At 38.7% G+C, this 15727-nt stretch overlaps 1 protein-coding gene across 11 annotated transcripts in view; it reads left to right on the top strand.

Annotated features, from left to right (window-relative positions):
- Positions 1 to 15727, top strand: part of MCC (MCC regulator of WNT signaling pathway) — a 194515-nt gene that overhangs the window by 164969 nt on the left and 13819 nt on the right. For all 11 annotated transcript variants that reach the window (XM_038171457.2, XM_038171458.2, XM_072031469.1 and 8 more), the window contains 3 exons: positions 1889 to 2072; positions 9019 to 9253; positions 15015 to 15221. In XM_038171457.2, the coding sequence (XP_038027385.1) occupies positions 1889 to 2072; positions 9019 to 9253; positions 15015 to 15221 (626 nt within the window). The remainder of the gene's footprint in view (positions 1 to 1888; positions 2073 to 9018; positions 9254 to 15014; positions 15222 to 15727) is intronic.

Raw genomic sequence — 15727 nt, 5'->3', positions numbered from 1 at the left:
TAGAGATTTGTTTTTTTGTTTGTTTGTTTTAGAATATACTATTCTCTAATTAATAGAGTGAACCACTTTCATGGGTACTGTTCAGAAGTGTTTCAAACTTGACATTACTGATGTCTCTCTTTTACTGACAGAAAGAAGCATTTACACAACAAATTTGAATCTGCATTTTACAGTCTCATTCCTCTTACTGTTAGGAGAAGGTAGTCATAGTAATCTTCAAGTAGGAAGAGGGGAAGCCCTCAGAGAGAGAATAGCTTTGCATGCTCGGCTGAGGCATAGTAACTGCACGGTTGAGACAGTAATTTACAGCTCTAGCTTCTCAGGAATCACTGAAATGTAAACCAAAAGCTTTTAGGAGCAAAGTGACCATCTGGCTGTAGAGCCACAAGACTGATGGGTACAGACTGTAGTTTCAGAAGGCTGTATGCACTCATCCCACAGCCGCTGTACTGTTAACCATTCAGCTTATTTTGTGTCTCCTCTAGTGCTACAAGCAGGCCTTTGTGTAGTGACTTTGCCTGTACAATACACGTCATGCAAAAAACAGCAGAGTGGATGTCTGACTTTTTCACCCACCTTTCTTCCAGAGTCTGGTTATTCCTCTTCACAATGTGATTTTCCTGCAGGAAGTGACCAGGGGCCACATAGGTGACAGAAATCCTAGAAAGGAGAAATATTTTAATTTTCAGTAGGGCATCATCTTACATGCATTTTATGAAAGAGAAGGTGTTTTTTATATAGGTGATTTTATATGTGTGTCTGTTGACAACTATTAATTATTGCATTATCAGTTACAGCCCTGTGATAGGAATAGTGTCAATTTCATGCTACATGACACAGTTTTGGAGGAGGTTGTGTATGGTTTGTGTACCTTTATTAACTGTGAAATTTGATTTAAAAACATTTTGATGAAATAGCAGATTCTTTGTCTGAAGAGCAGACAAGTTTAATACCAACATCCATGAGTAGAAACTCATAGGAGGTGCTTCTGCATCACTTAGAGCTGTGCACATCCAGCTGCTCCTAACAGAGCATTACAGTTATTTCTACTGCATGCACTTGACTTAGCAAGTGTGAAGTATGGGTAATTAGTCTTTGACTCAAATAAGGATGAAATGAAAGTCTGACATACAGCAAGCTGTTGTTTGTTTATATTCTATGACATCTTTGCATTGCATTTGTTAAAGTTTGAATATATTGCATGTTTGTTCAGACTTTCAGTTTAGCCACAAGGTTGTGTTTCTTTACAGATTTGACTCCAGCTGCAGTTAGGACTACAAGCGTACTGACTGTGGTGATTTCTGTCCTACCACTGCTGAAGGGATGGCTTAGCAGCTGCATGGTCACTAGAAATTACAGCAAATCAATAAACAACAATGCTGGTGTTCTTTTGGTTTGGTATGCGTGTTGGTAAACTCTGAAAGGCTGCTTGTACACAGTAAAGCAATCCTTCCAGGTGAAAAAGGCTTGAGATAAAAGCATTTTGAGAAAAGGCACTGGAAATGGCTATGCTGTGAAACAGCAGTGAACTGCTTGGAGTAAGAGTTGTAATTTAGCCTGGTGGTTTTCCATTGTGTTATTAACTTGAGACTCCCAACTTAATCCTAATGTGGAAGGCATGTCCTTACAAACTGATGAGCTCACTAAGGTAAAATATCACTTAAGACAAGTACCTGGAGTTTATGGAGAGGAAGGAGGTCCATTCAGGCCAGAAACCCAGTTATCACTGATGATCACACAGAAGTGAAATTGCTTTTACATCACAGATTTGTAATTTATTATCATTATTTTTGTATAGGCTGAGAATGCATGGAAACATCTCTACTCTTGCTGTAATTTTTATCACCTTCCTCAAAGCTCTGAAACTGTTTGTTTGTTTGAAAACTAGGGGACCAGACAGGTGATGAAAACATCACCCAGATGCTTAAGAGAGCTCATGACTGCAGGAAAACAGCTGAGAATGCAGCAAAAGCCTTGCTGATGAAACTAGATGGGAGCTGCGGGGGAGCCTATGCAATCACTGGCTGTAGCGTGCAGCCCTGGGAAAGCCTCTCATCCAACAGCCACACAAGGTAACTGCAACTCATCTGCTCTCCTAATCCCCAAGCATTTGATTTCAGGCCAAAAGTTATGTTTTATTATATTTGTTCAGCTACTTTCTTCACCTCGGTTTACTGAGTTCGTTGCTTTGTTTTTTTTTAAGTTGTCATGGCTCAGTGGTCTAATTGTCTTTAGACTTTGAGCAACTGCAGCCAGGAGGTTTTTTTGCAAATGGGTGATTTGTAACTTTGATCTTCCTTATAAAGGGCAAAACCATTACATTTGTTTTACTTCAGTGACTTCCTTGCTGTTTTATTGAAACTTGGATTGTGTAATTCTTGTTCATATCTATTGTATAGAGATAGCATATATGTACAGAGAAACAGAGATCAGAAGTATGCTTCCACTGGGTTTTTTGAATGTTCAGGAGTTGTTTCTTAAACGTTGCAAATCCAGCCGATTCATTTTAAAACACCTCCTCTCACTTCTCATTTCCCTTTGACCCCCTAAAAACTCGTACTTCCAATGCTGTTCCTCTGCATGTTAAATAGCAAATGAGCACTGTGAGCAACAGAGCAGATTCTTCCAGAAAAGGGCTGGATATTGCAGTTTTTCTGAAGACCTGTAAAACAATGAAACTTAAATGAGCTATTATTGCAGCAATGTTCTAGTTCAAATACATCTGCTAGCAGATTCATTTTGAGTCATTGCCTGCCTGCAGTGTAATTGTACTATGTGCAATGAATATGTGTGCATGTGTATGGATACAAAACTGGCAAGCATCCTGGGTAAATATAGATGAGCATTTGTCTTTTTAAAAGTTATTTTGGTTCCTCAGATCCACTCTAAAAATTTATTTTAATTCAATTTCAGAGCCAGTTCTTTATTCAAATGCTGTCATTTTTTGTCACTTTTAGAAATTTTAGTACTATATCATTTCCTTTTCTTGCTGATGTCGCCTCCAAAGGATCTTATTTCCTGCCATGTGACTAGCATGGAATAGTAAAAAATCAGCACAAAGATCCAAATCTGAGATAAACTTTAACACTTTATTTCAAGAAGTCTTATGATGCTCTATCAGTCCAAGAAAGCTGTATCTTTTTTTTAGAAATTAATATTGGCAGCATCTGTGCTTGTAACACATTGATCACTCTTCGTGCAAGAAGTATTGATCCACTTTAGAAAAAGGTTACAAAAAGCTGTTTCAAGTATTTGACTTGCCTTACTCTACGTGCACTTATGCCCTATCTACAGCTACATTTGAGCACGTTGCAAGTGGCCACATGTGCAATATCTCTACCCGAGCTGAGCCTCTTTACCACTCTAATGTTTAAAAGGGTCATTTTCACTGGTTGATAACTACCTCAGTGTTTTTCTTCCTTGTGAGATGTCTAGTATGTAGTTGAGGCATAGCTGTTTGGTTTTTGGTTTTGGTTTTTGTGTGGGTTTTTTTTTTTGGTTGGGTAGGTGGGTTCTTTTTTTGTTTGTTTGTTTGTTTTTGTGTTTTTTTTTCAACTATTTGTAGTTCCCAGTATAGAAAGGGGGAACTGTCAAGGGGGTAAAGGGGTGCTGTTTTTGTATTTGTTCTCTCAGCTTTTTGCTGGTGGCATTTTGTAGGTATATAGCCTTTTCAGTCTTTGCTTTGTTGAACATCACTTTTATTTTGTTGAGGGGGGGGATGATTCAAATGTGTTGGGGGGGGATGATTGAAATGTGTATGTGTTTGGGAATGAAAATCATCCCTCATGCTCTTTGTTTACAGTGAACTTCTGGAGGTCAGCTGGCACTATGTGTATGTGTGCATATAACGTTTTGGTTCAATCAATGAAGTTTCAGCAGAGTGTGCTTAAAATGGCATAAGATTTCAAATTTCATCAGTATAAACTGTGGAATAAAATGTAAAAGTGCAAATGTAAATGTGTTTTCTTGCAAGAGGGGTATCTTGTAGCTTGAGTCATTTTCATTGTAGGATAATTTTTTCTGGTTTGAAGCAAGATACTGTACTGAATAAGGTAACAATTATTGTCTGCTTTGATATGTGTGGAACCTGGGAAAAGAAAGCTTCTTTCATTCAACCAAGGGGCACAGAGCAAGTCAGGAATTTTTCATATGGACATCTTGATCTGATCACTAGTTAGATATTTCTGCCCCTCCCCTTCCCTCTGCTCCCAGATTGATTTTTCTTCGTCTAAACACAAAGTTTAGTGAAAACATTTCTGAAACTCTAGCTCCTGCATGAAATACAAATCATCATCTGTCCTCCTGTTGTGTTCAAATGATGCAATAGAGGTGTTTTCAGATTTCTCACTCCTGTGGATCTTGTCTCAGAAGAGAAGCATTCCCTCTTCAGTTTACAGACACCTGACACCTTTGTGGCAACCCATAGATGGAAAATCTGTCTTGGTTCAAAGGGCACACGCTTTCTATATTTATGTCAGTGAATGTGCTATCTCAGTTTTAAAGAATTTAAGATTTTCTCTTTAAATCTCCTCTCCGTGTCATTCTGGATCCTTTTTTCTCTTCTCTCTAGGACCTTTCTTGTGTTTTTTTTGGTGTTACCCTGCCTATATTGCCAGCTCTCTCAATCCATACATATGTGCTTCCTTGTCACTTGGCTCCCTGCTGCTCTAGACAGACATCCCATCGCCACAGACTTTCAGCCCTCTGTGATTCTTCTGTACTGATGGTTTCCATTTCCTCTTCTTTTCCACTGCAATAACAATCAAGGCAAAGATAGGAGGACACACTCTGGATTTCTAATTGTTCCTGCAGGCTTAACATTTTTTATTTGTCTTAAAGAACTTGTCAGTCTATAAAACTGGGGAGTAGAACAAGCCCGCATTACTGGTGAGTGCTGTGTGAACCAACATTTGGGGACCACTGCACTTAAATGAAAATACTTTTACATCATGTGGTGCAAATGCACTCTGAATCTGCAAGACTGATCTTTTGCTCTAACTGTTGTAGTGTTGCAGGCTTTTAGTTGCAGACGTGCATTGCTACCTTTTCCCTTTGTAACCAAGTGAGTAGAGTGGGACGAGGTGATGAAAACCCTCCTTCACTGAGAACTGTGACAAGTGAATAATTCTCCCTGCTGTTTGAAATCCCGTAGAATAGGGACTTATAATGGAAGTGTTGACCCATCTTTAGCTTTGGCATTTCGAATGTGATTCTGAATGTCAAATCGCTGAACACATTACTGAGAAAAAATGCTTGGTGAGCCACCAGTGACAAGTGTTTAAAGACTGTAAAAGGGAGCAACTGAAATGAAATGAAAGGGCATTGCAGAGGTTGTTACTGGTGAAGTGAATAAAAATAATAGCAAGCATCTCAATTCATTTGACTGGCAGCAGCACAACAATGTTGCCAATTAATTTTTGAAAATAGAAATAGGTCTGTGGTGTAGTTTGAAGTCATAATTACTTTAATGGACAGAAAGTAACTGTGGAACATGCATTGCCAACAAGGCTTGACTGATTGCACCTTAAAAAAAAAAAAAAAGAGGGAAACAAAAGAGAAAAATAGCAATTGTAATACCAAATGAAAATGATGGGGTTTATTCCTTGCATTGCTAGTGACCCTGACCTTACATCTGGATTCACAGCAGGCAAAATCTTCTCTCTTACATGCAAAGGAAATCCTTGTCAGTATTATGTAGTGTCACAGAATACCTGAACACAGCCAAATACTCAGTGTCACAGAATGCCTGGACACTCTACCCCTCATCAGAATCGCCTGGGATTTCAGATAAGAAATCTTCAAAATTTCAGATAATTATCTTGTCTAAAATGTGGAAATTTATTGTCTAAAATGTGGAAATAAGTTATTTAGAAGTATTCTAACAGTTATCTTAATGTTATCTATGTAACATCTATCTGTCTATCTAAATCAGTCCTTCAAAAGGAGTGAGGGCAGATTCACCAAAGGTTCCGATTTTAGCCTTATTTACTGTTGTTTGTATTTTGACTGGTTGTAGTATTTTTCAGTTTTTCTGAAAGTTATTGTTTTTCAGCATTGTGCTGTTTCAGATCTCAAGCCACAAGATTCACACAGAAGATGGCTGGCTTATGCATGCTTTGTACCCATCAAATTTATTCGTTGAAGTGTAAGGTTGTGTGTAGACATTCAAGCAAGTATTGTGGATTCAATACTGACAGTATTATTTTAGTTCTGTCAGCTTTGTATTATCTACACTATTGATGAATTGCAAATTTATTAACTTAATAACTATATTAATTGATTATTAATATATTAAGTACACGTTTTATGGACAAAATTCTGTAGTATAAAAAAGTTATTTGCTCAGTGACACTTTGGGGAGAAGACTTGTTCATTACCATGTACTGCATTTCTATACACACACGCACATAAGCCAGCAAATAAAACTGCACGTCGTACCACACCAGCATGCATTCTGCTGGTCTGATTTCCTTTGTCCCGACTGCCATTAGAAGGGAACGCAGGATCTGAAATTCAGGATCATGTGCTCACCAGCTGTGGACCCTTCAAAAGACCAGCAGTGGACTAGCATTACGTCTGTGGAGAGACGTATGGTAGGGCTTTTAGGGGAACACACCCAGGCAGAGCTGTGCTGTGGGAGTTCAGAAGCACTGCAGTGCTGTTGCAGTTGCTCATGACGTAGTCCTGATTTCACAACTGTTCAAGGTGGGCTTTGCACCCTGCCTCTCTGCTTCCCATTCTGCTTCCTTGCCTCTGCGTGGGGGCTTGCTGCTAAATGCAGAGGTAGAAGGAAGGTTCTTGTCCCTCATTGTGCTGGCTGAGAAAGCTTCCCCATTAAACTCCCTTCACCTTGTTTTTTTCTTTTTGTTTTTATTAAAAAAAAAAAAAAAAAAAAAAAAAAAAAAGAAGAAGAAGACCTTGCTAGCAATTCACCAGAGGAGCCAGCTCAGCTGCAGACAGGCAGGCAGGCAGGCAGCCAGGACTGAAGTAAAAGCAGCCTGAGTATCCCTGGCAGCAACCCAGACTGTCTTCCTTAGTTTGGACTGCACTCCCCTAAGATATACTTGCACAGCCATAGGTCTTTAAGGGCCAAAATCTGTGACTATCCAGTATGATTTTCAACCTAACACAACAATAGACTTATCAACATTTTTGCTTGTGTTTCATTCCCAGCAGGAGAGGTAGATTTTCTTTACAAGTGAAAAAAAAAATAAGAGGAGCTCTTTGTGTCCCAAGATTTGAAGCCTGTGTAGACTTTCAAAGCTGTCCTTTCTCCAGCAACAGCTGTTTTACATTTAATCCAGAAAAGCTGTGCAATTTTTGTCTTTGGGTGCGGAGGAAACTTGCAACATGACTTCAGTATAGAATAAATGTTTCTCACATTGTCTACCCCCAAGATTTTTACATCAGTGTCTACTTATGAGAGGTGCCAGTGGATTTAGCAAAGCAAGGCTTATGAAGTGTTTCAAGATTCTCTAATAAAGAGCACATACGAAAAAAAAATGTTTCAAACTGAAAGAGTTTCTATGCAGCCAAGGTACTGGGTGTTTTGTGTTTCATGGTAGATGGAAATCAATGAAAACAAAAGCAAAGGCCAGTTTACCAGCATTGTGGTAAATGTGGCACCTGTAAGGAAAAATAAATAAATAAATAAATAGGAATAGTGGGAAATTGTTAGAGGACTGTAGGAAAGGAGTGCAATGCAATATTTCATGACGGGAAAAGATTTTGAGAAATCTTTGTAGACCTGCCAACTCTCCATCTCCTCCAAGATTGTGCTTGGAATGTGTGGAAAGATTAGCAATTATTTCAGGCACTTAAAAATCAGTGCAGCTTTAGCTGAAGTAGAACTGAAAGAAATGAAAAAAAATCAAGCCTATCTTCATAGGCTTTCCATTTTTCACATGCATAAGATATTTTAGGACATCATCCTGACTCTCACAGCACGTAGCGGGTGGGGCTTCTTTTCTTCCTACAAAAATGTTGAACAGCAGTGCAATTTGATACAGAAAGTGATTTATTCCCCTGCTGATAACTGAGATCATCTAGCATTCCAGACAAACACAGTTAATGGATGACTTATCCCTCACCCGGCAGCTGATTACAGGACCTCAGGAGACAGCAGGCAGCTTTGAGTGAGGTTATAGAAACAACACAGCATTTTATTTTCCTTTTAGTGTTATTGCAACTGTATTGAGCCCTGGAATGCTACAGCTGTATCAGTCTTGGCTCCCTACAGCATTGGCAAGCTTGTCGGTGGGGAGGCAGCACTGAGACACCTTTGCTCTTACCAAGACCTTAGTTATCCCTTTCTGTAATCTCTTCATAAACATTTGTGGGGCAGGCTAATGGGGAGTCATTTGTTTGAAACGATGCCCATAGAAAAAATCTGGCAAGTCTGATGATGATTTTTTATTTAAAATCCTGCTGAATTATGACTTTAAGCCTCTCTGAACCTAAAAAAATGTCAGTATACTGTGGAATCTACCTTAACATGGATAGAAAGATGCTAGCACCTGGTGGATTTTTTCTTAGACTGATTCCTATAACGGTCTGTTAAGAAATACGTGACCTGGTAACTGGTATTGCCATCAGCAGATAAAAATGAGGAGAGGGCTGATTCTTTTTTCTCATCAGATGCTTCTTCCCAAAGAAGATGAATACTCAGTGGCTGAGCAGCAGAGAGAAACTTGCTCTGCTAGGGTATTGCAGAGAAATCTTAAAACACTCATTTCAGAAGACACCGTTCTCTAAAAAGTAATTCAGTTACATCTCAGTAGATATCTGGCTTTTCAGAGAAGTTGTCACGTGATCTGATTCTTTCATGCAGCTTAGAGAATTAATTTCTTTTCTGAATTTAGCACACCCCTCTGCATCTTCTGAATATTGCATCATCCAGTCCGCAGTACGTGTCCTTTCTGTGAACTTCTAAGTAAGACTCACATGTTCATATTGGGAGAGTGATATAAAAATACAAATTTTGTTCCTAATTTTTAATACTGTTTTTTCTCTTTCTAGTACTACAAGCTCAACTGCAAGCAGTTGTGATACAGAGTTTACAAAGGAGGATGAGCAGCGGTTGAAGGATTACATCCAACAGTTGAAAAATGACAGGGCAGCAGTGAAACTAACAATGCTGGAGCTGGAGAGTATCCACATTGATCCCCTTAGTTATGACGTTAAACCTCGTGGAGACAGCCAGAGGCTAGACCTGGAAAATGCAGTCTTGATGCAGGAACTTATGGCAATGAAGGTAATTTAATTATGTGCAACAGGCTAACTGCATTGCTGACAATGCCCCTGTGCTACAAAACAAGCTAAGAATGTCACACACAGGGGAGGCACTTACAGGGATTGCTGGGTAACAAGGGGTTACTTTGTTGAAGCAAACAATCAGGGCTGAAAATCCAGGAGTCAGAAAGTGACAGAAGGCAGTGCATTAGCAATGACGAGATATGGGTGTTTTGAATTAGGCGAAGACTTCATCCGTGGCTCTGAAGTTGGAATGTTCTCCTTGACAAACCAGATGCTCTCTCTAAGAGATACGGCAGTTGAATCGCTTGAGGGTGACCAAAAGCATGATACAGCACTTCCCAAGAGACTGTTCATTACTTCACTTACTTGCGTGCAAATGTGCATCTTAAATATTTGTGAACTGAAGCAAAACAAATTTCCTCCTTTTAATATTGCTGTGGGAGGAAGAATGGTCTGTCAGAAGCTATCATCCATAGTGCTTTACGCAGTCACAGCTCCAGAGCTGTTCTAGACAGCGTGTTGCGATTAGTAGCTCAGGTTGTATTGTAGCTGGAGCAAAGAGTGGAAGTTGTAATGACTAACAGGAACAGAAGTTTTAGGAGAAAACTCCAGTCCGTTGAGCCTGCTTTGCATGCCCAGTCGTAAAGGTGGGATCTAGACAAACTGGTCTTTACTCACCAGGTACAAAATTTATAGCACTTTAAACCTGATTTCTGTATTGACTTTGTAAATTGAGAGGTGAACTAAAACATAGCATCATATTAAAGGGAATGTAACCATGTGTCTGCATTTGGAAGTTGTCTGGTTTTGGTTCGGTTCAGGTAAGTCTAATTTTTGCTTGTTGGCAAGTCATATTTTAGTCAACTACTGGCAGGTGTGTCAGTTAGAGTGTCATCTGGGGCAGCAAATCCTGATAGCTTTATAAGTTTCTAAAGCTATAGATTTTTGTTTAGGTCTCTTAGTTCTGGCTTACTGGTGGCATAGTAATGACAATTATATTCTTAGTGGCACTGCCCTTCCATCTGATGACAATATAGCTTTGCAATAGTACATGTGGTATGTGTACACTGTTGTTACCTCTGTTTTTAAACCAGTTAGTAAGTGCAAACTGCAGGGCTATCCCTTGTGATTACTGCCCGTGCATTCCCCTAATGTGATGAGAACACCCACAGTTCCATATTAATTCTGGCACAGTTCTGAGTGCTGGTAATCCTTTAATTCTCTAAACAATCATCTAACTTGCTTTTGACATAAGGTGTCCACCCATAACTTTTGGCTGCACCTAGCACACTGGGTTTTCAATGCAGGAATTGTTTCCAGAAGAAGTCATCTTTCTTCTTGATTGTTTCAGTGCAGTGCATACTGGAATAGATGCACATCTTACACGTGTCTAGCTTCACCTTCAGTCCTTTCAGGCACAGAGAAAATGACAGTAGTGTTTGTTGGTTATCATTTGCTGTACTTTGCTGGAATTCACAACTGCCGAAAAACTCTAGATTTCTGAAAGGAATGTGGTGAAAACTCAATCTCATCAAAACTTGAAAAGGAATTGTTAGTAAGTGCTCTGCTTCTACAGAAATTGAAAGCTCCTGCCTTTCTTCAGCATGTAAAGCATTACAAAAAGCATGGATGGAGTCAGAGCTACATTTTGCATGCTTTGGTCCCAAGAGGATGTGCGAACTTATTACCATCCATGGTTGTTGCTTAGGTCTGCGTTACACCTTGCTCATCTCTGTGCCAAGCTAAATCTATGGGCAGGACTCACAAACAGGCTTTGTGACTTTCAGAGTGTAGTATTTTATCTATTATTTGGATCATGTAGTTTATACAGAATAGTATACGTCTGCTTTCTTCTTTAAGTTGAAGCAGATGTACCGATCTGTGCTTCATCATGTAGCATCTCTTTATCTGTTTCCTCTCTCCCGCATTCTTAGCAAAGATGATACAGCTTGATTGAGCTGCTCAAGGATTTGCTGTGTTGTTGAGTCTTATGACCTGCTGCTTTGTGCTTGAAACTTGCATTTGCTTAGCATCTCTGCTGCACCTTCTGTCAACTTTCATTTACAACTCACAGGAAAACTGATCACTGCATCAGTTATATTGTTTCTTGCATCTATGCTAATGAAATTCTGATAATACTTTTACACCATTTGTTCTTTATTACCAATGAAGCAGATCCACAAAAGGATGGGTTGGAGCTGGTGTTTGGAAGCCTCATATTTTGTTCTGTTCTTCTGTTGCCTTGTTTATTTTTTTAACTGATCCAGAGTCTAAGACCTAGTGGTCCACTAGTGCTTCTGCGAAATCCACATCTTCGCTTCAAGGAATAATTAACCATGTTTCCAAATATATTCCTGTATGTGGTTTGTCGTCATTCTGTGGGTCTTGTATTGAGGTCAGTTGTTTTTATGCCCCATTTAGCAAAAAGATTACTTCTGATGAGTGTAAATAATTCTTGGTCTGTAGTCTTTCTGCATTTCAAAGTACATATAACCTATTTAAGAAGACTCCACTTTCTACACAGATAATTTTCCTCTTTTGTGTACAAGTGGTGATTATTGCTTTGAGATTAGTCTACTCTTTGCTGAAAATGTTAAACATACTTTTGTCCACCTTTGTTACAACATTTAGCACTCTTAGACACGTTTATAGTAAAGTGCACTTAACCAGAACACCACTTTTATCAACTCCAATACTTGTTTTTCTTCTGAAAGATTTCACCTTGTGTACAGTGATCCACTTGGCATCCCTGTTCATGAATTCCAGAACTTTTTGCCACATAAGGGTCCTCACAGTTTTATTAATTTGATGTGACTACATCCAACACAAATTTTAATTTGGAGGATGATATGGTGTTGCTGATTGTATTGAGTTGGGATGTTTCATTCTCATTCTAGTTTTCACCCAAATTCAAAACTGGAATATGACTACAAATACAAAATATACGTAATTCAGTGAATTAGTTCTGAAGTGAGTGATTTGTCACTTGAAGCTCATGAAGTTGTGTGGGTTACCCAAGTTGTCTTCAATCATCTGGAAGAGCAACAGCTGTCCACCTCCTCCTTCAGTGTTTCATTTTGTACGGGCCACTTTTGCTTCAGGTCCATGCTATGAAGAAGCTGCTACGTTAAAATACACAATAATTCACTAGCATCCTGTAATTAAAAACAAAGCAAAACAAAACAAAGCATGGTAGTAGATATGCAAAGGCTATACTGTCATTGAAATGAAACTTGGACGTTATCTTAGAAGACATACTTTCGTAGAACAATTATTGTGTATGTAAAGGCTAATTATCTCTTTAAGTAAACTAGAGTTACTTAATTTTTTCCACGTGGAATGTTACAAGTTGTCACCCTGTCTCACAGATTTTAAGTGTCAATACCAGAATCTTCAGGTGTAGTTTTAGTTTTAAATTTCAACCTTACCATTGCATCCAATTCTGTTCCTTTCAATTATTCCACTTTACCCTTTCTTTCTCTTTGCATCTCTTCTTCAAGGTCCCATTGCCTCGAGAGGAAAAAACTAACAGACAGGGGGGCATTTGGGGAGTTCGTATTTCTCTTGTGACAGGATACAAATTTGTGAACTCCCAGTGACTGTGTGATGATCTAAGCTTACTGTCTTCATAAAAGAAGTAATTAACCCACCATTGGTCCTCAGATTTGTTCTTAGCTATGTAAAAACAAACATCCTGTTTTTAAGTAAAAGCTCAAGTGATGAATAAAATAAGTTCCATAGATCCACTGTTCCAGAGGTTAAATTTTCCTCCTTCTTTTAGAACACTGATGTCCCTTTTTTCTAGGCTAAATCTGCCTAGCTTCATCTTCTAGTCTTGGAAGATTGTGTCATGTCCTTCCCATGTAGATTGGCTGTACCCCTCTGTCAAGAATATTTTCTGTTCATATAAGTGCCAAAATACTCTGCTTAAATTACTTCTCAGCATTCACTGAACAGGCTAAGTAGATTAATGGCTTTGAAAATAGAGGATTAAGAAGCTAAATGCATATGCCGTAAGTATACCAGACAATCCAGTTAAGTTGCTATAACTAAGTTGCCTCATCATTATTTACATTTTTACTGTTCACAAGGGAAATGAATGTTAATTTTGCCTAACATTTGAATTTCTGTAAACCACATAGAATGAAACAGATTGTGTTTCTAACTTTCAATCCACAAACAAGTAGATGAAAAACTGAATGATTTTAAAGCTCATAAAACCTTTCTAAGCCTGAGGGTTTTTAGGATGTCAATCTTATTTTTGCATGGATGGTATTTCTGAACAAGGCAGTGATTACCCTGGCTACAGTATGCTCTCTGTAACTGTACTATACATGTATGCACTGTCTACATTTAAACCAGACAATGAATTTCTTTTAGGAACACGTTTCCTTCTACAGAGAAAATCTGTATAGGTCTTGACATTGTTTATATAATCTTCCTTAAAAATAAATAAATAATAAAAAAAAAAGTAGTGATTTGTTTTTAGGTTGGGCATCCAACAGGAAACTTCCCTCTTTCAGAGAAGTTACAAAGTGAACAAGTTTGTACTGAGCTGTGTTACTGCATGAAATCACCATTAACATGTGGGATGGACTAGAGCTTGCCATGACCTAATAATGAGAATGTGATTCTGACTTTTTTGTTGTTGTTATTTTGAGGGTCTTTTGTGTATTCGATGGTGTGGTTCGTTTATTTATTTATTTAATATAATCTGCATTAAGTTTTAGGGCTATTTCTCTAAAGGCTATGTGGTGCTGGGTTTTTATGAGTTCAGAATAATCAGGCATTCCATGGAAGAAATGTTTCTGAAGAGTCCTTAAACACCAAGGGCCTTCTTACTCAGAAAGCTCTGAGTTTGCTGCAATTCATGGGAGGTTGGGAGCAAGTGCTGAAAGAAGGGTCACCTCACTCATGCCTTGTTCTTATGTTTTTTCCCAGTCACTGTCAGAGTAGATGTTAGAGTAGAAGACTCTCCCCACATAGCAGTTGTGTTATAATAACAAAAATATCAGAATGGTAGATCAATTGCACACAAGAACTAGCTTTCAGAATTGAGTTTCCTTTTATGAGGTACCAGTATCCATTTTCTGTGGATAATATTTATGGAAGAATAATAGAGAGTGCAGTTTTGTGACCGTCCAGTTGTATATAGTTGGGATTCTGGCCATCTAGAGAAGGAATATTAAAAATAGATATCTGATGATGCCATACTCAGTTGCCCTTTTTCTACTTGTTAATTAACTTGTTCTACTGCAGAGGCTACTAGTGTGAGGCAGGAATACGTCATCTGTGTTTGATGTCCTAGTCCCTCAAACATATTCCATTGTAAGGAGATAAACCAACTCTAATTCTTATGTATCAATAAAAAAAAAATGGATTCTGTCATTTAGGGAGCTGTTTGATGAGCAGATCAGACACTCCTGTTCTTAGCCAGGATGAAGGGCGAGGTAGAAGTGCAAGGTAGAACAAAAGAAGGTGGCAACCTTCTGAGAGGTGGCAACCCTCTCAGATCCCCAAAACTCTAATTCAGGCATCACGTTATATCTGAGACAGATGGAGGGACGACCTCAGGGTACTAACTCTTAAAACATAGTGGCCTTCTGACAAATAGGGCGTGCAGTCATAAAAAGGCTTCTGGATGCTGACAGTGTTCTTCATGGAAAGAACACTCAAGTAGTGGAAGAACGCTTTGTTTGATCTTACCTTCTTTGTATTTAGTCCCATGAAACATCATGCTGTTAATGTTTTTTCATCAGGAGGAGATGGCAGAGCTCAAGGCGCAGCTTTACCTACTGGAAAAAGAGAAGAAAGCATTGGAATTGAAACTGAGCACTCGAGAGGCCCAGGAACAGGCTTACCTTGTTCACATCGAGCACTTGAAGTCTGAAGTGGAAGAGCAAAAAGAGCAGAGAATGAGGTCTCTCAGCTCAACAAGCAGTGGAAGCAAGGACAAGCTGGGCAAGGTCAGGAGTCAAAATCAGTTTCTAAAATCAGCATAAACAAAATTGATTGTGTCCCCCACCTCTCTATAACAGTCTTTAAGCATGTTAATCATTCTGCTCTTCTGTCTGTATGTTCATGTCTTTTCTCTGTTCTCTGGTAGTTAGGTGTTTTTTTTCCATCCTGTGACTTGTGAGAATTACTGCTAAGCCTGGGCTAAAATAAGGTTGTCATTCTGGGGAGGAGTACAACAAAGCCACTCTTGTCAAACTACGGTGGCTAAGCGTGTTATGTCTTGCCTGTTGCCACTCACTGGAAACAGATAGTGGAAGAGTCTAAATAAAACATGATTCTTTCCAAGCCTCAAACATGAAAAATTAGAGCACATTTCTGTGAAGCAGTTAGAGCATTGCAATGACAGTCTCTTTTGAAAATCAGTAATGATTCAAGACCTAAAACTTTTTTCCCCTTAGTATAATAAAAAATAAACAGATTTCTGCATTTGCACTAATAATTTGCATGAAGAAAT

This window comes from Anas platyrhynchos, chromosome Z, assembly GCF_047663525.1.
Source record: "Anas platyrhynchos isolate ZD024472 breed Pekin duck chromosome Z, IASCAAS_PekinDuck_T2T, whole genome shotgun sequence".
Taxonomy (NCBI): Eukaryota; Metazoa; Chordata; class Aves; order Anseriformes; family Anatidae; genus Anas; species Anas platyrhynchos.
This window is presented reverse-complemented; position numbering and strand designations above follow the sequence as displayed.